We start from the raw sequence: 22,408 nt of genomic DNA on the forward strand, positions 1-22,408 counted from the left end.
CAGTTCGCAGTAACTATTTGTGGGACGTGTCCACCGGCCTTATTGGGTCATGTCATCGCAGCCTCCCCCTCCCCCCCCCTCTCCCCTCCCCTCGCCGCTCCATAGCCCCCTCTTCCCGGTCATCTCCCTCAATTTGGTGACAATGAGCGTCCGAGACCCGCATCGCATCCCCAACCAGGCTGAACAAATCACCAGGTGTGTCGTGGCGTTCAACACGGCTTCGTTTAGGACGGCCGGACCCCCTACGCCGTGCGCCGTACCATTGAGCAACAGTGGGCCAGAAGACCGGGGCAGGCGGCCAAAACCGCGGGCGCGTTTTGAGGTCCAGGAGTCGCTGAATGGAACTCAAACCGAACGTGTGACCCCACCAATGGATTGCGCTCCGAACGAGGGATCCACTGGGGTCACACATTCGGTTCGAGTCCTGTTTAGCGACTCTGGAGCTCAAAACGCGTCAAAAGTTTTGGCCGCCAGCGCCAGTCTTCTGGCCCACTGTGCGCCACAACCCTGTGACGTGCGCCTCCAGAACAGGGCATACTCTCGCAAGAAAAATCCATCGGAGCTTCTCCCTTGTAGTGCAGCAGCACGCGCGATGGCGAGTTTCTGGCGACGTTACAGTGTACCACCGCCCTGCCCTGGCGGCCCGCCCCCAAATAACGTGTGGCAAATGACTCCAAGGCGGAAGGCCGTCCGAAAAGTTGAATCGACGCGGCGGGGAAGAAATAAATCTTTGTGGCGCTTTTCACGACGACCGCGCCATTGAACGGGCTGCCCCGTGCCGGCAGCTGCCGCGCCCGGCAGACTGGTCCCGAGAGTCGTCGCTCTGTCTCTCTCGCACCCTCACGGCACGCCCCACGAGTGCGAGAGAGACAGAGCGACGAGGTTGACTTTCGGAATCCTAGCGGAAGGACGGTAGGGCACGGGCCAGCGGGGGTGGAGGCGAGTCCTGGACTCTGCTGGGCGAAAGAGGGGAAACGCTGAGAAAAATAATTAATTATTGAAAGGCACCTTGTGGTACGTAGCACATATTTTGGTTGTTTTTTATGCTTTTATATGTTGTGAGTGGCCTGTCATCAAGCCTAATAGAGCATTGCCCTGAGGTGCTTTCAATATCTCGTCACTTACAACCCTAGGTTGCGGTCCAAGGCTTTGGAAAATTTGTCGTCTTCCGGTAACAGAATTTCAATAAAACAAAATATCACGAACTTTATCACGCCAAATAAATCACCGGAATTCCGGAAACTATTTCAAAGAAAAGCCGAGGTGGTTCCTGGAGGCTGCTTCTGGCCGGTGTCCCTGCGAGGCTGGCTCTGAGGCTGTGAGGGCAAAGGCAGCCAAAAGCGTCCCCTGGACAATAACCCTGGGCCAATCACATGCTCCAACACCCTTCAAACAAACTGTCTCTCTCTCGCCAGCACAAACTTCCCTTTTCAATTCTGTCCAGCACGGTCCAGCAGAGTCGTTCCCTCCGTCTCTCTCTCTCTCTCTCTCTCTCTCTCTCTCTCTCTCTCTCTCTCTCTCTCTCTCTCTCTCTCTCTCTCTGCCGTGTTTGTCTGGACGCGATTGGGCGTTCGTGTGCGCCTCCCTGTTGTCACATGCGACGTTCGAACGAGAAGTCGACGTTCCGAAAGACCTGTCAAAGGAGTATTTCCTAGGCCGTGCCCTTCACAGCCTAGAGAAAGGGAAGCACACTACACGGCGAACCTTAGGGACGATTCATTGCCACTCCAGTAGCGCTCCACTTTGAACGCCGAAATTTTGACACGCCCAGGATTGCCCTCTAGGAATGCCAAAATGTGGCGTCCCAGAGAGCCCAGCCCAGAAGGCAAAATTTTGGCACTCATGAGGGAGCGCCGCTGCTGTGTGACCAGGAAACTTACCAATACTGGACTAGATTTTGCAGTGTAAGATTAGTGCTCAAGTTTAGCGCTTGTGCTGGTATCGTTGAAATTTTTAATATTTTTTTGTTTTTGAGTTTGAACTTGAGCTTTTACGGGTTTGTCTACATCCAGGGAGAGTCATAACCTTCGTGACCTCGCCCCTGGGCCCCCTGGGCATGCTGTACACACCTGGCCGATCACATGGAAAGCTCAGTACAGTAGAGCTGCCCACCCACGCCCAGCTGAGCGAGGCTGCGCGCTGCGATGAGCCGAAGCCCATCTCGCAAAATCGGGCGGAAACCTCCAATAGTCGGAAAGGGCGAAAGTAATATAATGGCGATAAGCACCAGTCTCGTGTAACACATTGTGCAGTGCGAAAGAGATTCAAGGAAAAGAAAGAGACGGCGGGCAGTGTAGTGTGATTCCGAAGGGTGTGCTTCGTCGCTCTGTCTCTCTCGCACCCGTGCGGGACGCCCCGCGAGTGCGAGAGAGACAGAGAGTGTTGAGCCTGCAGCTGGCGTCGAGTTCGCCGAGGTGCAAGTCCAACGTGTAATCCAGTTTCCCGAAACAACCTTATTGGCCGTGCGGTCCGCCATGCGCGCAGGAAGTAGAGAAACACTGTAAAACCAGCCAGGCCTGGCGAGTCTCGAGGAAGGATATCTGCGGCGGGGATCTTTTCATATTCCGCATTATGAGAAGCTCTCCTGTTGCCACGCGTGTTCCGCACTCGGGAAAAAGAAAGAAAAGGAGAGAAGAAGATGATCGCGAGGCTCTAAGGAGGCGAGATGGAGGGGGCAGAGCAAGCCCAATGTTTCGGTTTCGAATGACAGGTGTACACGTTTTGAGTTGTTTCCGCGCAAAATGAATACCCATAAGGAAGAGAGTGCGTGCGTGAGTGCGTACACCGAAAGGTGACCCACTGTAAAATTTTGTGTACTACAATGATTTGGGGAACGTGCTGTTTGCCTACTGTTGCCTACTCACAGGTGTTTTTACCACCTGAATGGAGAATGAGTTCAAATTTCGTACAATGAATGTGGGAAGTTGCTCTCTGATGGTTCTTTTTGACCGGAGCGTACTCTGCGATTTTACAGCGGTGCGACTCCTCATCGAAGACGGGACGGAAGGCTGCCTGTCTGGCGGGCTGGCACACTGTGCTGGCACCACTTCCCTTCCAGTGGACACGGCGCGGTGCCGGCGGCGCCACTGAGACCCTCCGCGTCAAGATCATCTGCCGGCCGAGCGTCGTTTTCGTCGCTCTGTCTCCCTCGCACCGATACGGGACGCCCCGTGAGTGCGACGGAGACAGAGCGACGACAACAATGACGGCGACGGGACGGCCCAGCCACCCAGGACTGTCTCACCCAGGACGGGCCGACGACACCGGGCGGCGCCGGACACGGCCTAGGGACACGGCAGACGCTCCAGTGTCGTAGACACGGCCGCGGGGAAGGGTGGCTCGGGGTGACATCCATTACCTGAGGGCCGGCCGTGTAATGGGCAGGAAATGAGCTGTTGGCGAAGCACGGCGAAGAGCGTCCTGCCTCGGCCGCCCCGGCCGCCCAGCGTCACCGGCCCTTACCTGGATCGAAGGCACCCAATCACACCCTGTAGACTGAGAGCCGTTTTCGTCGCTCTGTCTCTCTCGCACTCACGGGCGCCCCCTGCAGGTGCGAGAGAGACAGAGCGACGAAAACGACTCTCGGAATCAGTCTGCTGCAGCATCCGGGGTGCAAAAGGCCCCTTGCGGTCCTGCAGCCCTTTGGGCCCCTTTACACCTTCGAGTGCACTACCGCCTTCAAACTGCGGTGTCATATTTCCCTCTTCTTTCGATGGTACACTCTAACTCCCTTTGTAAAATTTTTGTACGTAGCCGTGGCCTCACAATGCTGCCTGCTTTTCGTTCAAAATTGAGTGTGAGGCCACGTGCAAAATTTTGCAAAACCATACTTTTTTGTGTTTGCTTTCAACGGCTCGTCTGACGCACACCCTTAGCAGCCCTTAGGAACGATCCTGCTGAAGTTAGACCCTTTTTGCCCCTTTTGGGTCCAGGGGCGCCTTAATTTTCACGGATTCCAATTTTTCGATTATTGCGATGCGAATTCTCGGTCCTTGCAGCATTTGCTCGTTCCTCTTCTCCCAGCGCGCCCTTTGGCCTCTTGGCCGTTTGGAGACAAGGTCCCTTTGTTGTCCCTTTGGCGGTTTGGCCGGGTTTGGCCCTCTGGGCGCCGAGTCCCCGGCGAGACGGGGCGAGACCGAGGACAGCAGTGATACGAAGGGACGTCTCCATCGCGTCGATCTGGCCGAGCTGATAGGGCTCGAGGGGCGGGAAGGGCGCCCCACCGCCACCCTGGAGCCCTTTTACACCTGGAGCCTACACGGCCCTCGCCTTCCATTAGGTGACACGTCGAGGCAATACCTGCCGCCACGAGGTTGCAGTAACTTAACGTCGGGTATATTACACGCGGTCAGAACCATAAATACCCAAATTAGCCCGAAGCGACTGTGGACATCAAAACACGAACCCCAGTTTACGAAAACAATCACATCTTTACGCCATTGACAGAACGAATCACGTGTGTTCTGGGAGTGGCCGGCCAGGCGGTCGGCGCACAGTGGGCCAGAAGACCGGCACCGACGGCCAAAACCCTAGACGCGTTTTGAGCTCCAGACTTTGGACGCGTTTTGAGATCCAGTGTCGCTAAACAGGACTCGAACCGAGCGTGTGACCCCACCAATGGACTCCTCGTTCGGAGCGCAATCCATTGGTGGGGTCACACGTTCGGTTCGAGTCCCATTTAGCGACTCTGGAGCTCAAAACGCGTCAGGGATTTTGACCGCCATCACCGGTCTTCTGGCCCACGGTGCGGCGAGCCACGCCACTGTAACCGTATCATTGGCCATCATGTAAAGGAGACGATTTATGCCCTTGTACGTGATGCGCATTGTTCATCAGGTCATACAAACAGGAACGTTAATTTGAAACGACACCCAAGTGAGCCGGGCGCCTCACTGCAATGCGCCCGGCACACACACACACACACGCACACACACGCACGTACACATGCACGCCACCTACACGCTCGTATGGATTCCCTTGACGTTGTGATCTGCAGCTGATGGATCCCTTTTCAAATCAGCCAAAGTACCGTAGAGGTCGAAGGAGAGGGACGTAGTGTGCGTGTGTGCGTGTGAGTCGGTGTGAGTGTGAGAGAGACGGAGGCGCAGGCTTGCGCGCACGGATGAATGCGGATGAGTGAAAAAGAAAGACTGTATCGGCCCGGTCGCTGCACACGAGAAGCAAAGCTTGCGATGAGACGCGAAAAGCATCACAATGGAAACTTATCTTCTGTGAAGTAAAACCGTGCGGCTCCGTGATCCGAATACCTAGCGGGGCCGAAACTACTTCTATCCACCGATAAAAACGCGGTGAAAAGGCCGGGCCGGGGCAGATGGTCTGGCGTAGCACAGTGGGCCAGAAGACCGGTGGAGGCGGCCAAAATTCTAGACGCGTTTTGAGCTCTAGAGTGGTTAAATGGGACTCGAACCGAACGTGTGACCCCACCAATGGATGGCTCTCCGAACGAGGAATCTATCTCTCTCACACACACGGCACCGCGACGTGCCGGTGGCGCCTGAAGGCCTGAAGAAGTCAAGCGGTCCGGAAAGTCGCTGCCCAGACGACAGCGCCGCCCCGCTTGACGTGTGCATGCAGTCGGTGTCCTGCCGGTGTCCTGCGGTGTCCTGCCGGTGTCCTGCCGGCCCGGCCCGCTTTTTTGCGGCCCTTCGATGCCCCCGGCTCCTCCGTGGGATGACAGTTATGAGCGGGAATATATTGTCGCGAATTATACGCGCTGCATTTTCAAGCGAAAGAACATCGGGGCCACATGCCTGCCTGGCTGCCTTTCGTCCCATTTCGATGGCACCGCCGCGTTCCAAGTCCAGCGCCTCAAACAGGTTCGCGCTTTTTCTAAATGGATTAATTTGCGAAAGAATCCCCGCGCGTTGATTCGGAATCGGTTTCAATCGGAGCGGACGACTCTCCCTCCGTCCAATACGCCTTCCGCCGTTCGCCTAAATTTACATGCAGAGGACGGAACGAATCTACAAGTTGAGAGCCGAGGTACGTTCAGCAGGCTGATTCCGAGAGTGGTTTCCGTCGCTCTGTCTCTCTCGCACCTGTACGGGGCGCCCACGAGTGCGAGAGAGACAGAGCGACGGAAACGACTCTCGGAATGTCCGCAAGCTGAAAGCGGCGGCCGCTTTGGCGACTTTCCGCCACGTAAATGTGTGTCCGGGGGTTGCACAGTGGGCCAGAAGACCGGTGGAGGCGGCCAAAACACTAGACGCGTTTTGAGCTCCAGAGTCGCTAAATGGGACTCGAACCGAACGTGTGACCCCACCAATGGATTGCTCTTCAGACGAGGAATCCATTGGTGGGGTCACACGTTCGGTTCGAGTCGTGTTTAGCGACTCTGGAGCTCAAAACGCGTCTAGAGTTTTGGCCGCCTCCACCGGTCTTCTGGCCCAGTGTGGGATGCCGAGCGGTGCGTTCGTCGCCCCCTGTCTCCCTCTCCGTCGCTCTGGCGCGCCGCTGTGGGACACGCCGCGAGTGCGAGGGAGACGGAGCGACGCGGCCGCCCGGTCACGCGCGGGCTGCCCCGCGTCGGTCGCCACCGTCGGCACGGTAATGGTGCAGAGCTCTGCAGAGCAATGAGACTGGCCTTCCCTGAATGGCGTGGAATGGCTCAGGGTGATCAGACCGCATCGATTGCGATCTATGGCTTCGGAAAGAGAGGCTGTGCGCTTCGTCGCTGCGTCTCTCTCGCACCCCGACGGCGGCGCCCCGTGAGTGCGAGAGAGACGGAGCGACCACGGCTGACACCGCCGACGGCGCATGCGTGCCGCGCTGTCCCGCGGCTGTCCCCTCGATGCCATCTCGGCATTGTTTCCTCTCTATTTCAGTGGCTGGAGAGACGGAGAGGCATTCCTCTCCAAGCCCCGCCGGCTTGAATTACGCGCCAAAACGGCCACCGCGCCGCGATACGCCGGGAAAAATGGCTCTTTGTGCGGTGTGCCGGCCGTGCCGGCTGTGCCCGCGTCGTCGCGGGCCTCTCGGGGGACTCGGGGGCGCCCAGGAGTCCGTCGACGCGGAGCCGGCAGACTGCTGTTCCGAGATTCGTTTTCGCCGCTCTGTCTCTCTCGCACTCATGGGAGGTCCCTTGCAGGACAGGTGCGATAGAGATAGACAAACTCTCGAGCCAGCCTGCAAGAGAGTATGCAGGCGCAGGGTCGATACTTTCAGGTTGCGGTCGTCTAGTGGATACATAGACAACATAGTGGAAAAGAGGGTGGGTAATGGACGCGCAGGCACTTCTTCTAGCGCCCCCATGGAGGTCAGCAACCTACGACCAAGTCAACTCAACTAGACTTACAGATACGTACCTCCTCAAAAATCATACCGATACAGAGCGGACACCTCCCCCCCCCCAACAACACACACACACACACACACACACACACACACACACACACACACACACACACACGCAGTCGCTGGCGCCAATACTTGCCTGGTCAGCAAGCTCGCGGCGGTACCGCGGACAGGGCCTCCATGGGCACGGCGTCGTCACGCGGCCTCAAAGGCGATCCGAGGTGATCTCGCCCGGCGCCACTTTGGTATGGTAACCCGAGCACTGCCCCCCTCCCCTCTTCCCACGCATGGCCCGGCGCGGCCCGGCACGGCCCCCTCCTCATGGTGATGGATGGCCACCGCGCGGACGCGGGACGACGGCCGGCCCGCCCCGCCAGTGGCCCCGCCAGTGGACCCGCCGGCCCGCCCGGAGGTCTCCCGCGGACCGATTCCGGGAGTCGTTCTCGTCGCTCTGTCTCTGTCTCTCTCGCACTCAGGGCGCGTCCCGTACACGTGCGAGAGAGACAGAGCGACGAAGTCGACTCTCGCGGGGCGGCGCGAGGCGGGCCCAGGCCGAGCCAGGCGGTGACAGATGACAATCGAAAGCGTGTGGCGTCCTGAGCGAATCAATCGCAGCGCCCCGCAGGCTGCCTCGCTCTGTCTCTCTCGCACTCACGGCGCCCTCCGCAGGCGTGCGAGAGAGAGAGAGAGAGAGAGAGAGAGAGAGAGAGAGAGAGAGAGAGAGAGAGAGAGAGAGAGAGAGAGAGAGAGAGAGAGAGAGAGAGAGAGAGAGAGCTGCCCGCCGCGCGCGCGAGCCGATCGCCGTAGACGGACGCTCGAGCGCCATCTAGAGACGCAAACGCCCACAGCGACAGCCGGGGCGATTCAGAACGGGCCGCTTCGTCGCTCTGTCTCTGTCGCACTCGTCGGGCTCCTCGTCAGGGTGCGAGAGAGACAGCGCCGGCCGGGCCGTCCGGGCGACTTTCCTGCGGGCCACGCACGATGTCCGATCCGTCACCTGGACCGACTTCTGCTCTCAATCGTGATGCGGAGAAACCGGATAGAAGAAGTCTCCCTCGCGCATGCTGTCGCTGCCGCCGCGACCGGGTTACACATTTTGGTCATTCCCTCTGACGTGTAAAACAACTTTTTTTTTCCCGATTGTAATCGTGACCGGGGCGCCCTCGCACAAGCTCACCGACTGCGGGCGATCGTCTTCAATAAGTCAGAAGAAAGTGCTCTTCATTTTCCGACTCCGAAAGCGGGCCCCTCCCCCTCCCCCTTCCCCTTCCCCCTCCCCTACCCTCTCACCCGGAACCCGCGCCTGCAACAACAAACTGCCATAACTGCAGTTTGAAGGCAGTTGGCGGCACGTTTCTCTGCGCCACGCCACTGACACGCCACTGCCACGCCACTGCCACGCCACTGCCACGCCACTGCCACGGCATCGCCTCGTTATTGTCGCATCCCGGTCCTAAATTTACAATGTCGGCACAAAAGGCGGAGAGCGGCGGCGGGTCAGCAGTGTCGCGGTGAAATCCACTTAGAAGTACTAACGCCCCGGCGACGCTTTTAGTGAGAGAGGGAGAGAGAGAGAGAGAGAGAGAGAGAGAGAGAGAGAGAGAGAGAGAGAGAGACGGGGAAATCAGGAGCGCGCTTCGCGGCAATTTACTGGCGCAGGAGGAGCGCCAAATGTGTGCAGCTTCCTGGACCCCTAAAAGCAGTGCAGGAGGCAGGCCAGCGAAAGGCAGGAAAGGCCAGCCAAGGCGGCATTCCTCGTCAATCTGGCGGGGCGCCGTCAGCACTTCGTCGCTCTGTCTCTCTCGCACTCGTGGGGGGTCGCGACCGAGTGCGAGAGAGACAGAGCGTCAGCCGCCTGCGGGGCGGCCCAGAAGACCGCTGGAGGCGGCCAAAACTCTAGACGCGTTTTGAGCTCCAGAGTCGCTAAATGGGACTCGAACCGAACGTGTGGAGGAGGCAAAGGATGAATACCGCGTGAGCCTGCTACAACAGGACGATTACTATTAGGTGTGCTTGCATGCCGGAGACGCAGGTGGACTCGGGCGTCCACCAGCGCGAAGCGCCACTCCCCTAAATTCCCGTCTCGCCATCCGAAGTCCGAACTCCGGACGCAGCCTGAGAGCTCTCTAGGTCGCGTTCGCGCGGCCGGCCGGCCAGTTTACGAGGGCGGCACCGCGAACAACACGCTTGCCAACTAACTGCCGCCCGCCCCGCCCCGCCCCGCCCCGCCCCGCCCCGCCCCGCCCCGCCCCGCCCCGCCCCGCCCGCCCGCCCCGCCCCGCCCCGCCGAAACGAAGGGCGTTCTCCCCGCGCGCGGGGAAGACGGCCTAGCTGGCACGGGGCCGCGGCGTTAGGTCTAGATTTAACTCCGGGCGGGAACACTTTCTCGCGACTCGGATTTTTATTGACCCTTCCAATCGGAGCGCCGCGAAGCACCGACGCATTGGCAGCTTGGCGGGGCGTTTGGCGGGGCGCGTGACGCCCCATGAGTGCGAGAGAGACAGAGCGACGAGGGCGACTCTCGGAATCAGCGTGCTGGCAGCGGGCCGTCTTGGAGTGCTCGGGCGCGGCCATGGCGCGGTGCAATGCGCGTTGGCTCCGCGAAACGGCTCGTCGCTCTGTCTCTCTCGCACCCTTAGGGACAGCCCCATGAGTGCGACAGAGACAGAGCGACGAAACGGACTCCTCTGAGCCGCTCGGCAGTTCCCTACGCCCGCGAGCAGAGTGAGCAGAGGAATAGCGCAAGGCGTGGATTAGCGGTGTGGCGGATTAGGGCGGATTCGCAAGGGAATGCACCCTGGGAGTGGCGCGTCGCGGAGTTACCAAGATCGTCCGCTCATCGACTCGTAGTCGTGTCGGATCTCCTGTACACACTGAACCGCTCCTGTATTCCGCAGTGGTAGATCCAGAGCCGGCCCGTGGGGGCCTCTTTTGCAGATTTATATCGTCCTCGGTGCTCGGAGTGCTAACAGTGGCGTGCTGCTCGGTGTGCCCCGAGGCCAGCAGACTGCCCTCCGAGAGTCGTTTTCGTCGCTCTGTCTCTCTCGCACTCGTGGGGCGTCCCGTGTGGGTGCGAGAGAGACAGAGCGAATCGGCCTCCTTTCCTATGCAGTGTGCAGCCCTTTTCGCGGTCCTCCTTTTTTTTCGCCGCCGCGGCGTGGCGGCACTGGAAGCACCGAGCTGTCTCTCTCGCACCCACTCGGGACGCCCCATGAGTGCGAGAGAGACAGAGCGACGACCACGACTCTCGGAATCAGTCTGCAGCGCGGCTCGGGCGATTGTGTAGCCGCCACACTGTAGCGGCTGTCGCCCTGCCTGTCTCATTACGCCCGTAATTGGTCGATAAGTGCGGCGTGTGTCTGTGCGCGTCCGTGTGTCCCTCTGCGTGTGTGTGAGTGCGCGGCTCGGCCGATTCCTCTTGCGCCTCCACTTTCTTTGCTCGCGTTCTGTCCCGTCGTGCGTTTGCGGCGTGCCGTTTCTCATCCAGCAGACTGATTCCGAGAGTCGCTGTCTCTCTCGCACCCGTACGGGACGCCCCATGAGTGCGAGAGAGACGGAGCGACGAAAGCGACTCTCGGAGTCTGCGTGGCGGTCGAGGCGACGGCCTCGCGCTCCGCTGCGCTTCGCGGCCGGAGCGCCGTGCAGGCAGGCCACCCGTTCGGCCGCTGCGTTCGGCGGGGCTGCAAAAGGTGCGAGAGAGACAGAGAGACGCACTGCAAATGTCTTACGGTGAAAGGCTGCACCAACATATTATGGTGGAGATTTTCTACATAATACCAACGATTATCTATAAGGTACAGTGAATTCTCAATGGTGGTCTCTGTGTCCTCCTGTACCTGGCGCGGTGCGCAGCTGGCAGACGCTTTGCTTTGGAGTCAGCACGGCGCCTCCGCCCTCCCCTTCGTTCCTCCCCTTCATCCCTTCCCTTCATCCCCTCCCTTCATCCCTCCCCCTCCCCTTCCCCTTCCCCCCCCCCCTCCCCTCCCCCTCTCCCTTCCCTCCCCCCGGGTCCGGCCGGGTCCGGCCGGGTCCGGCTGGGTCCGGCTCTTTTGATGTTGTTATTACTGCGAATACTGTAGCCCGGAATAGCCGTATCGTCTCTCTGGTTATTAATTTTGAGTGCAACGCAACGCGGCGGCGGCATGACGGCCGCGCAGGAAGCCGAGGGCGGGGCGGGGTGGGGCAGGGTGGGGCAGGGCGGGGCGGGGCGGGGCAGGGCGGGGCCCCACGCGTCCGCTTCAATATCATGGCGAAAAGGGGCGATCCGGGCACTCGCCATTGGCCGCGGTTTCGTTTTTGTTGCTTCCCTCCCGGCTTCCGGCCTCTTCCGGCCGCTTCCGCCGCAGATGACGGGGCAGCGCGACGCGGCGCCACCTGTCCGCACCGCCCTGCAGACCGAACGTGTGACCCCACCAATGGACTCCTCGTTCGGAGAGCCATCCATTGGTGGGGTCACACGCTCGGTTCGAGTCCCATGTAGCGACTCTGGAGCTGAAGACGCGTTTGGAATTTTGGCCGCTTGCACTGCAGTACTACTCAGGCCTGACCCTTCCCACAAGACTAAATATTGGCGTCTCAAAATGACAAAGGACTCATGTCATTTCGCGTGACTCCGGCCGTCAAAGGCAGCACTAGAAGATCCCGTTCAATTTTTATTTTTTTTAGCGTGAGTGTGTGAAGTTGGTCGTGACGCTAGCTGCGGATGCGACGGCCTATCGTGCTGGAGATTGCCGCTTGCTCGATGGGCTTTGTTTGTCTCTGACTGGAAACGTGTTCAGACATGGGGCCCGTCCAGCTTTGGGCCTTGGTCGCCCTGCTCGTCGCAACGAGACAGGTAACTTACGTCCGTTGATCACTTGCAGGATAATTGGGGGGAAAGTGAAAATCTGGGATCGAGAAACTTGGCTATGGCTATGCTTTGACCAGCTGCAATGCTCAATTTTGCCCGCCGGGCCCTTCCAGCTTTCGGGGCGGACCAAAGTTAGGTCTTCGCCGCAATCTATGGTTGACTTTTTCCGAAGAGTCAACTTCGTTGTCTACTTGGTACAGGTGTCACACATGTCAAGTGCACCCCAATTTGCGGTCAGCCATGCCTCGTTTCTCGATCCCAAAGTTTCACACCACCCTAGTGCATAACACACTTTTATTCTAGCAATCGTATGTAGGTGCTTAGCCGTACCAGAATACGAATCGCTCCTAAGTTCCACGGCATCTGGACCTGTCCAGCGGAGCTGAACCACTTCACAACAATCTTCAATTATTCGGTGGGAATGGATGCAAACGGACTTGATGTCATGAATGTCGACGGAAGGATTGACAGGAAGATTATGACAGTGTCAAAGGTAAGACGTTCGGCGGTAAAATAATTAAGCGGGTTATGGACCACTTTTCAGCGTTTGCTGCCTTGCAGAAACACAGTACACGTTGCCCCTTGCGGAAACTGTAATTTTATTTAAAAAATAAACTGGGTTTTACTTTCAAATTTTTTTTTCTGCGCAACTAGTTGGGTCAAGGTTCTTTTTTCTACTGGATACAGATTGAAGAATGAAGAATTGTACCCAAGAACATTTGATTTTATTCCTGCGTTTTTTTCATAGTTTGACTTGCTGGTTCACCGGTGTCAAGCCGGCATGTCCAATGACAATTGCGAGTATTTCTTTAACTGGTCCTGGAAGAACGGTTGCTGCAACCTACTTGCTCAGAAGGGGGTGTTCTATTCGCCCATCCTCGATTCCATCAGTCCACCGTTTATATGCCCCATGGACAAGGTATGTGAATCGAGAGTGACCACACCAATTCTGAAGTGCTCTTCATAGTTCTCGACAAAGCGAAATGAGGTTTTCATTTTATTTAGCACGTGCAAAGTCGATTTCATTGTCGCTTGCCGGTCAGTTTCTATCAACAGTTCACCTTCATTCTTAAAAAACTATTTATAAAAGAGTCGTCTCGACGAGCCTTGAATAAAATGACGAAACCGTTCAAAAGAGTTGCAATCATGTAAGTAAACCAAGGAGAAGACTTTAAAAATCACCTTTCTGTTTCAGTACTTTTACACACTCCGAAATTCCACGATGAACATCGATGAAATCGGGGCCATCATGTCGAGCATGGCTCTAGAAAATTGGGTTTGGAAGGGTCAATTTCAAGTATGGAACGAAAAGCGTGAATTAGTTGTGTGTGCTTATGTTATCGGCGATTTGCGCCGTTATAAAGTTAAGAATTGAAGATGCTGACAAATTTTTGAAAAAGGTAAAGAGCATCCAAACAATTTTTTGGAATGATCTAATTTCCCTCCGTTGGGGCCATTTCGCCGCAAAGATCCCGCTGCACGCACCTCTTTACCGATGCAGGCGGTCAAAGTTGAAGACGCGTTTCGAGATCCAGAGTAGGTAAACAAAACTCGAACCGAACGTGTGACCCCACCAATGGGTTGCTCTCCGATCGAGGTATCCATTGGTGGGGTCACACGCTCAGGCCCGGACTGGCCCGGGCCGCGGGAGCGCGATCGCGCCCGGGGCCTCGCGCGAAGCGCGGGGCCTTTCGGCCGCGGGCCACGGGGCCTTTCCACCGCGGGGCCTTCTTGGCCGCGGCAAAGTCGCGGTCTTTAGCAATTTACGTACTTAAATGAAAGGGGTACCCATTTGAAAATTTCTCAAGATTTCGCAGAATTTTGCGTCAAAATTTTTCGCAGAATTTTGCGTCAAAATTATGCCGGGTTCCGCGAGATTTTGTTGGTATTCCACGAAATTTCTGCCGATTTTACGCATGATTTCGGCAAATCAAGCGCATTTTTTGGCCAACTTTGGTCCCAAAATCGTTGCGGTCAAAGGCAAAATCGTTGTGGTCAACGTCTTCCCGAGACAGGGCATGAAAGAGTGGGGTCTTAAGAACACTAGAACGTCGAGGGAGGCCTTTTACGTCAACTAGATTGGACACAGTGGCCGCCCGAAGTCAGCAAAATCAGCAAATTTCCGAGACTCGACCACTTTTTGACCAACTTTGGTCCCAAAATCGTTGCGGTCAAAGGCAAAATTGTTGTGGTCAACGTCTTCACGATACAGGGCATGAAAGAGTGGGGTCTTAAGAATACTGGAACGTCGAGGGAGGCCTTTTACGTCAACTAGATTGGACACAGTAGCCGCCCAAAGTCAGTAAAATCAGCAAATTTCCGAGATTCGACCATTTTTGACCAACTTTGGTCCCAAAATCGTTGCGGTCAAAGGCAAAATCGTTGTGGTCAACGTCTTCACGATACAGGGCATGAAAGAGTGGGGTCTTAAGAATACTGGAACGTCGAGGGAGGCCTTTTACGTCAACTAGATTGGACACAGTAGCCGCCCAAAGTCAGCAAAATCAGCAAATTTCCGAGATTCGACCATTTTTGACCAACTTTGGTCCCAAAATCGTTGCGGTCAAAGGCAAAATCGTTGTGGTCAACGTCTTCCCGATACAGGGCATGAAACAGTAGGGTCATAAGAATACTAGGGCGTCGAGGGAGGCCTTTTACGTCAACTAGATTGGACACAGTGGCCGCCCAAAGTCACCAAACACGGCTTACCCTCCCCTGGCTAGTAAATTTAAAACAATGGACGCATATCGGAAAAGGGGGCCCTTGACGTCACACTGCGACCGGGGCCCTGACTTAGCCAGTCCGGCCCTGCACACGCTCGGTTCACTGCAAAGCTAGTGGTAAGTTTGCTTGCCACAAATTTGGCAAAGGCACCAAAATTTGGCAAACTTTGGTCGGCAATCTTCATCAGCTTGCCTAATTTTAGCAAGCTGAGGAGTATTTCCGGACCAAGCTTGCAAGTTTTTGGCATTCAAAACGGCTTTGCCAAATTTGTGGGAAGTAAACTTTCCACCGGCTTTTTCAGTGTTCGAGCGACTCCAGAGCTCAAAACGCGTCCAGAATTTTGTCCGCCTCCACCGGTCTTCTGGCCCACTGTGGAGCTCCGAGGTAGCTCGCGGACAGGACCACCGTCGGCGTGGTCCGGCCTGGCTTTGCCCGGCGCGGCGGGTCTCAACGAGGCGATGAGCGGGCTTTGTCTTTCGGGGCGAAACGGACGGCGCCTGCGTGTGGTGCGTGCGCACCGCCCGCCCCGGTCCTAACTCTTGGACCTCGTTTAGAGTCGTCGGAGGAATTTCATCGTGAGCGCGCGTGTCAATTAGGCAAATAAGTTATGAATAACCAAACAAAAGGCAAATGGAGACTAATTGTTGGACCCCGAAAGGCGCCGTAAGGCCCCGGTGAGGAAGACGGACGGGGCCGGACTCGGTTTTACGGCCAAAGATGGCTGCTCAAATGTACGTAGTCGAAAAAGCCATAATGTATGCCATCTTGGCTTTTGGCATCGTCCTTCTTATCCAGCCTTCTCAACGCGACCCCTCCTGAGGGAACCATCCTACCTCGCCATAGGGCGCCAGGAAACCATCTTAATTTTTCTGGGCCCGGGCGAACCTGAGAGACTATCTTAACTTGTTAGGGTTGATATTATTTTTGTGATTTGTGATTTTAAAAATATTTTGTTTTGCAAGTGTGTGAAATACTTGCGGCTCGTGGGAACGCCGGGCCACGGCGGCCAGGGCGGCAGGTGACTCGGCGCCAAAGGCAGCCACAGGCAGCCACAGGCGGCGCAGGTCTCGCTGCTTTATGCTTTCCCGATAAGGCGCCCGGGCCGGCACAGGCCTCGGCCGAGGCCGCGCCGCTTATCACCATCAGTCTTTTGGGGAGAAATAATAAAATTGTAACCGAACGGTCGATGATTGGAAGCAGAGCGGATTTATTGAGATGGAACCAGCCCCTGGGAAGTCAGTCGGCCAGGGCGGCCACGGCGGCCAGGCCACGGCCCGCCAGAGCGGAGGGTCTTAACTGCCGATGGGCTTTTGATGTAGGACCGGCACTGGACCGGCCCTTGGGCGTCGCGGGGGGCTAGAGGCGCCTCTGTGTGTGTGTGTGTGTGTGTGTATGTCCCGCTGGTCACACAAGAGCTTCCGTCTCGCCTACGGGGATGAGCGCCTCTGGCTCCGCTTGGAGGCAAACATGTGTGATGCCTTCTTCTTCTTCTTCTTCTTCTTCTTCTTCTTCTTCTTCTTCTCTACTTCTACTACTACTACTACTACTACTTTTGCTTCCTCTTCTTTTTCTACTCGCCTGAGTCTGTGTTTGGTGCGAGCCAATCGGGGGCGGTGGCACTGCAAGGGTTGGCTGGTGCCTTTGGTCCGTGCCGTCGGGACCACCCAGTCAGACAGAATTGGGGCAAACAGACTACTGCCGTACCGTGGACTGTACAGTGTAGTTACGCACTGTATCGGCAAGGGTCGTGTGATGTGTTTGCTCCCGCACACCCGCACCCGCCTGTAGAGCTGGATTGAAGCAACGTGCTGGAACACTGCGGGTCGCTCGCTGTCGCCCTCTCAGGAGCAGCAGATTTTTCCGATTTTCGAACACGGCAAAAGCAGTACCTGGGATTCTCCCCCAGGCCAACCCCAGACTTTTCGTGGCGAGAGAGAGAGAGAGAGAGAGAGAGAGAGAGAGAGAGAGAGAGAGAGAGAGAGAGAGAGAGAGCAGTAGCAGCTCGGTGTAGGACAGAGCAAGCGCATCCCGGCGTCGTCGTGGAGCTGCGAGACGGGCGGCCGGCAGCTTTACGGCGCAATAAAATTCAAATCAGGCGGGATAAAAAGGATGATTTCGGGAGAGTGATTGAGCGCTGGCAGTGTGGCGGTGCACTGGCCTTTCCGCGCTGCTTCTCCTTTTATATTTGTCGCGCCCCTGTCCGCCCGCACACCCTTCTGTCTGTCTGTCTGTCTGTCTGTCTGTCTGTCTGTCTGTCTGTCTCTCTCTCTCTCTCTCTCTCTCTCTCTCTCTCTCTCTCTCTCTCTCTCTCTCTCTCTCTCTCTCTCTCTCTCTCTCTCTCTCACGCGCACGTACTGACACCAACCAGACAGAGGGGCAGACACTGCGGTCCGAAATGTGATGTAAACGGGTGCACATCCGCTTTTGTTCGGTCTCGTCTGAAAAATGTTGATTTGATTGCTGTTTTATGACTGACAAATGGACGCTGCTGACGGATGGTGGCACACAGTGGCAGGGCACCGCGGTGCACCGCCGCGCTTGCAGCAGTCCGCCGCTGCGTGGCGGCGCGTCGCGGCGCGTCCACATTCCGACACATTCTTCTTCTCTCCGTCGTCCGCTCTGCTTATCGTGAATGGGACTCATTTGCTAAACGCACCTCGGCGGTGGAACACGTTATGAGACGTTTAGTGGACGTAATAAACGATGCTGCCGTTTCGCTGTCGTTTCCGGCGGCATGGCGCGGCATGGCTAGCCGAGGCGCCGCACAGTGGGCCAGAAGACCGGTGGAGGCGGCCAAAACTCTAGACGCGTTTTGAGCTCCAGAGGCGCTAAAGAGGTCTTGAACTGAGCTTGTGACCCCACCAATGGACTCCTCGTTCGGAGAGCAATCCATTGGTGGGGTCACACGGTCGGTTCGGGTCCCATCCAGCGACTCTAGAGCTCAAAACGCGTCTAGAATTTTGGCCGCCTCCACCGGTCTTCTGGCCCACTGTACGCTGAGGCCTGTGCATCACGTGACGACGCTCGTCCGCTCGGCGGTCTCCTCGTGCCGTCTGTTAGCATCGATCTCCGAGATTCGCCGGTATGGTGCACGCATACGCTGTCATCAAATTCATTAAAAGAAAATGACAGAGGCCGATTTCTCTAGAAGCTAAAGACGCGCGATAAGCGAGCCTGGTGTAGTATGCGCCATTTTATCCGAGTCTCTCTCTTTGCTTTTGCTCTGGTTGAAGAAATTTGCCTACCTTGTTCAGGGACATTGCGTCCAAAACGCTCGATTTCTATTTACATAACCGAGGAGTTTCAGTAATTGGCCTTTTCTTTCCGACCTGTCCGGCTCCCAAAGATGGTGGTGGTTACCCAGTGTGGGAGAAGCGTGCGGCGCCACACAAGAACTTATCGTGAAAAATATTTTAAAGAACCCGCACGGCGATACCGGTGGCCTGCCCTCGCACTGGATGGATTTCATCCTAATCTTGCAGTGTGTTTGGCGCTGTGGGAGTGTTGGGCAGCGCGGTGTCTGTGCGCTGCGCCTCTGAATGCGAAGCGGCGTCCTCGTCGGCATGCTCCAAACGTCCGTAGTGTTCACGACGACTGGGCACTGCTGCCCCCCCCCCCCCCCCCAAGCAGTGCGTCGCCGCCTCGCTTCCCATGTACCCACTGTACCTACATACTCGCGCTCATAGTGCCGCCGCCGCCGTGCGTGTCCGCGGAGGCCCGCAGGCAGACTGATTCCGAGAGTCGTTTTCGTCTCTCTGTCTCTGTCGCTCCCATACGAGTCGGCCACCGGTGCGAGAGAGACAGCGACGAAAACTGACTGTCGGAATCGGGCTGGCACCGCCTGCTTCAAATTCTCGAAAGTGTTCCGTGGAGGCAGCCAGCGACAAGGGCGGTGGCGCGCGCGGCCGCGCATTTCAACCAGGGCGGCGGTGTGCACGGCACGGCGTTTGTACAGTGTGCACACGGGGACGACGGCCTTCTTGTGCTGGAGCGCGTTTTGACTGCGTTGCTTTTCCTTCCTTTATTTGGCCCCGGGGACATTGTCGGACGGGGCTCTCTCATTCTCAGCGGACGAACAAGACACACACACGCACGCACGCGCGCGCGCGCACAAACACACACATACACACACACGCACACACACACGTGAATAAAAGGAGGTTTAATTAATTAAAAATATGAAGCTTATAAAAGTGGCGGCGGCACTGAGTTATCGCGGTATTTATTGAGCGTAATTGGGACAGAAAAAGTGGAAGGCTTCGGCGGAAACGACGCGTCGCTGGCCGGAGTGCCCGGCTCGCTTTTGGGCGCGTGCATGCTAATGCCCAGGATGTCCCCGGGGCAGCGGGCTCGTCCCGAACGGCCTGCTCTGTCTCTCTCGCACTCGTGGCTCGTCCTGTGTTTGGATCCAGCACGCCGCTCGGCCCGAGGAAGGAGACCTTCTAATGAACGGCCTTTGATTGATAATCCCGTGTCTACACTTCGGCCCCGCGCGCTCATTCATTTCGTAGTCGAAACAATTTGAAATTTGCATGAGCTTCGGCGCGTAAGCCGCGTAATCCAGCGCCGCGCTTCGCACATGCCGTGTTCGGACGCGATATCAATTAGTGGGCTGCACACACAGGGTGGTGGGACCGCGTTAACGAGTGTGTTTTCCTAAGAAAATGACTCGACATGCAAATTCGGGTTGGCGTGGCTGGTCATGCTCGATGGGACTGTTGGAAGGTCCAAAGACCAATTGACCGTTGAGGGAGGATGAAATACCGCCTTGAATCAGACGCAGTGACTGCTTAAATGCCGCAAAGTTGATCAAAACGGTCACAAATGTCTGTGAAAAATCGTGTTTTGGGCCGAATTTAAGCATCTACTGCGTCTGATCCGAGGCGGTATTTCGTCCTCCCTCAACGGGCAATTGGTCTTTGGACTTTCCTTTTGTATGCCTTTGTTACGGAGTGCGATTATCTGCCTTAGTTTGGGAGCAGTATTGCCGCAAAGTTGATCAAAACGGCCACAAATGTCTGAAAAATCGTGTTTTGATCAACTTTGCGGCAATACTGCTCCCAAACTAAGGCAGATAATCGCACTCCGTAACGAAGGCATGCAAAAGGAAGGTCCAAAGACCAATTGCCCGTTGAGGGAGGACGAAATACCGCCTCGGATCAGTCGCAGAGGCTGCTTAAAGTCAGCCCGTGGGGTTGCAAAACTTTTCCTGGGGGTCGCGGAAATATTTGGCTACGAATTTGGGGTCGCGAGCCGAAAAAGGTTGAGAACCGCTGACTTAAGTACAGTACTCACAAGTAGTACTTCCAAAAAGTGCACTTAACATGCGTTATCAGGTGTGTCTACTATTTTCGAGGTTAGTGAAGCAAGGTGGTTTGTCCACCGCAACTTATGATGATTGAAATTCTTCGATCGAGTCCCGGATGGAGGCCCAAACATTGTTTTCGTGCTGGCTGGCGGGTTTACCTTAGTGACGTTTGTTTACCGTAGTGACGGAAAGCCGAATTTCGTTATTTGGTGCACCGTTTATATCTTTTGGCAGTATTTTGATCTTAAAACCGATAAATATCCGACATTTCCCCTTCCTAATTGAAACAATAGTTTTCCAAAATTCAAATTTAAATTTGATAGGTGCACGTTCATTTTCATTGTTTTGTGAAAATCGAGAACTCGTTGGATTCAAACGTTGGAAACTGTTAGCAACTCTTAGAGATGAAACTGTCCTTTGTGCCGCCGCAGCGCGGTGCTGCCGTAAAAGGCTTCCATATCATATAAACCATTTTTTTTTTCCGGCGGCCCGTTTTATATTTCGGGGTGGTGAGAATTTCGGCTTCCTTTATTACCGTACAATACGCGGCGACCCTTTGCGCTTTACCGGTGTGGCAGCCAGCAAGTGAAGAGGCAGGCAGGGGGCGGGGGCGGCGGGGGCGGCGGCGCCGCGCTGCGGCAGCTGCGACCTGATGACAATTTAAAGGCTACTATGCATATCAAGCGAGTTTCCAAGTGAAAATTCTTCCCAGAAATCTCGATTTTCTTCATGTTTTAAGTATTTTGCAAAGAGGCAAAATCAAGGTCAAGTTCATCTGTGACAATGACAACCTCCTTTTCTCGATACAGTATGTAACTCGGTTTTCTTCGGGAGTTTTCTTTGCGGTTTCGCGTCTGTTTCATACCCGAACCGGACCACGCTTTCGGATGTGCGAATTGCTTTTTCATCCTCTGAGAGCTCCACCGGACCGGCAGCAGAGCCCCATGCCGCTCGCGTGGCGCGCGTGGTGAAAGCCTCGTCATAGGTGGTCCGTGGTCAAGGAGGGCGCGGTGCTGGGCATGGTGCAGGGCGCGGTGCGGGTCCACCACAGCGGGAGGAGTGCCGCCTCCGTTTTCTGCGTCTCTCCACCAGAAGTGTACTAATCAGGGAGTGTTCTAATTGCCCCTCTGCTCGGGGCTGTTTGGAGCCGCCACTCCATCGTCTGTCTGTCTCTCGTCTGTCTGTCTGTCTCTCTCTCTCTCTCTCTCTCTCTCTCTCTCTCTCTCTCTCTCTTATTACGATCTGAGAGCCATTCAATTGGCAATGCGCGCATGCGTGCTGGACTTGAATGGCCCGCGGCCTTCGCTTTTTGCTAAAGGCACCCCCTTCCTTCCTTCCTCGCGGTCGCCGCAGACGAGGTCTCTCTCTCTCTCTCTCTCTCTCTCTCTCTCTCTCTCTCTCTCTCTCTCTCTCTCTCTCTCTCTCTCTCTCTCTCTCTCTCTCTCTCTCTCTCTCTCTCTCTTCGCGAGGCATTCCGTGAAGGTGCGACAGAGACGGACTGGCCGGACGTATTCTATATCACGGCGCGGCGCGGCGAGCCGCCGCTACCGCGATAAGGGAACAACCCTTTGACGAATAAAAAGGCTCCTGACCGACAGGCTCGTCTTATCTGGGGGTCATTATGCGTTCGATCTCGCCGCCTTGCTACTGCGAATAGCGCTGTCCGAACAATGCGCTCTGTCTTTGTCGCTCCCACCGCCCGTTCGGAGTCAGCCTGCTCTTCTGCGAATAAGCGACGACGATAACGAAGTCTGCGAATAATGCCGCAAAGAAACGCCGCAGCGAGCGTTGGCTTGATGCGGTGCGGGGCCGCGGCGTCGGCATCAGCGGGACCGCTGAAGACCAGATGAAGAGTCGCCAAAGAGTTGCTGAAGACTATATTCCTGAAGACGTAATGCAGACTAGGTGAAGACTTGCTGAAGCCTCTCTGAAGACTCTTCAAGACTCGCTGGAGACTCTATGAAGACTCGCTGAAGACTGTACACTCGCTGAAGACTGTAGACTTGCTGAAGACTGTTGGGGACTTGCTGAATACTTGCAGAAGATTCGCTGCAGACTGATCCGCTAAGAGACGCGCAACAAGAATCGTGAAGAATGCGCGTCGGCGAGAAAAAGGTGTCTAGAACGTTTAATTGGCGCGGGAAGTCGTGTGTCTTTGCTGTCAGTGGTTCGACTAGATGGATCGACTCATTACGGACTGTTTCAAAGACCAA

General features: G+C 56.2%; 1 protein-coding gene across 1 annotated transcript; it reads left to right on the top strand.

Annotated features, from left to right (window-relative positions):
• Positions 1–12,049: 12,049 nt before the first annotated feature.
• Positions 12,050–13,538, top strand: LOC117643902. Its single transcript, XM_034383069.1, has 4 exons — positions 12,050–12,148; positions 12,480–12,656; positions 12,912–13,082; positions 13,359–13,538. The coding sequence occupies exons 1-4, from the start codon at positions 12,095–12,097 to the stop codon at positions 13,536–13,538; spliced, it is 582 nt and encodes a 193-aa protein (XP_034238960.1). The 5' UTR covers positions 12,050–12,094.
• The last annotated feature ends 8,870 nt before the right edge of the window (positions 13,539–22,408 follow it).

Source organism: Thrips palmi, unplaced genomic scaffold (genome assembly GCF_012932325.1).
Source record: "Thrips palmi isolate BJ-2018 unplaced genomic scaffold, TpBJ-2018v1 HiC_scaffold_1, whole genome shotgun sequence".
NCBI lineage: Eukaryota > Metazoa > Arthropoda > Insecta > Thysanoptera > Thripidae > Thrips > Thrips palmi.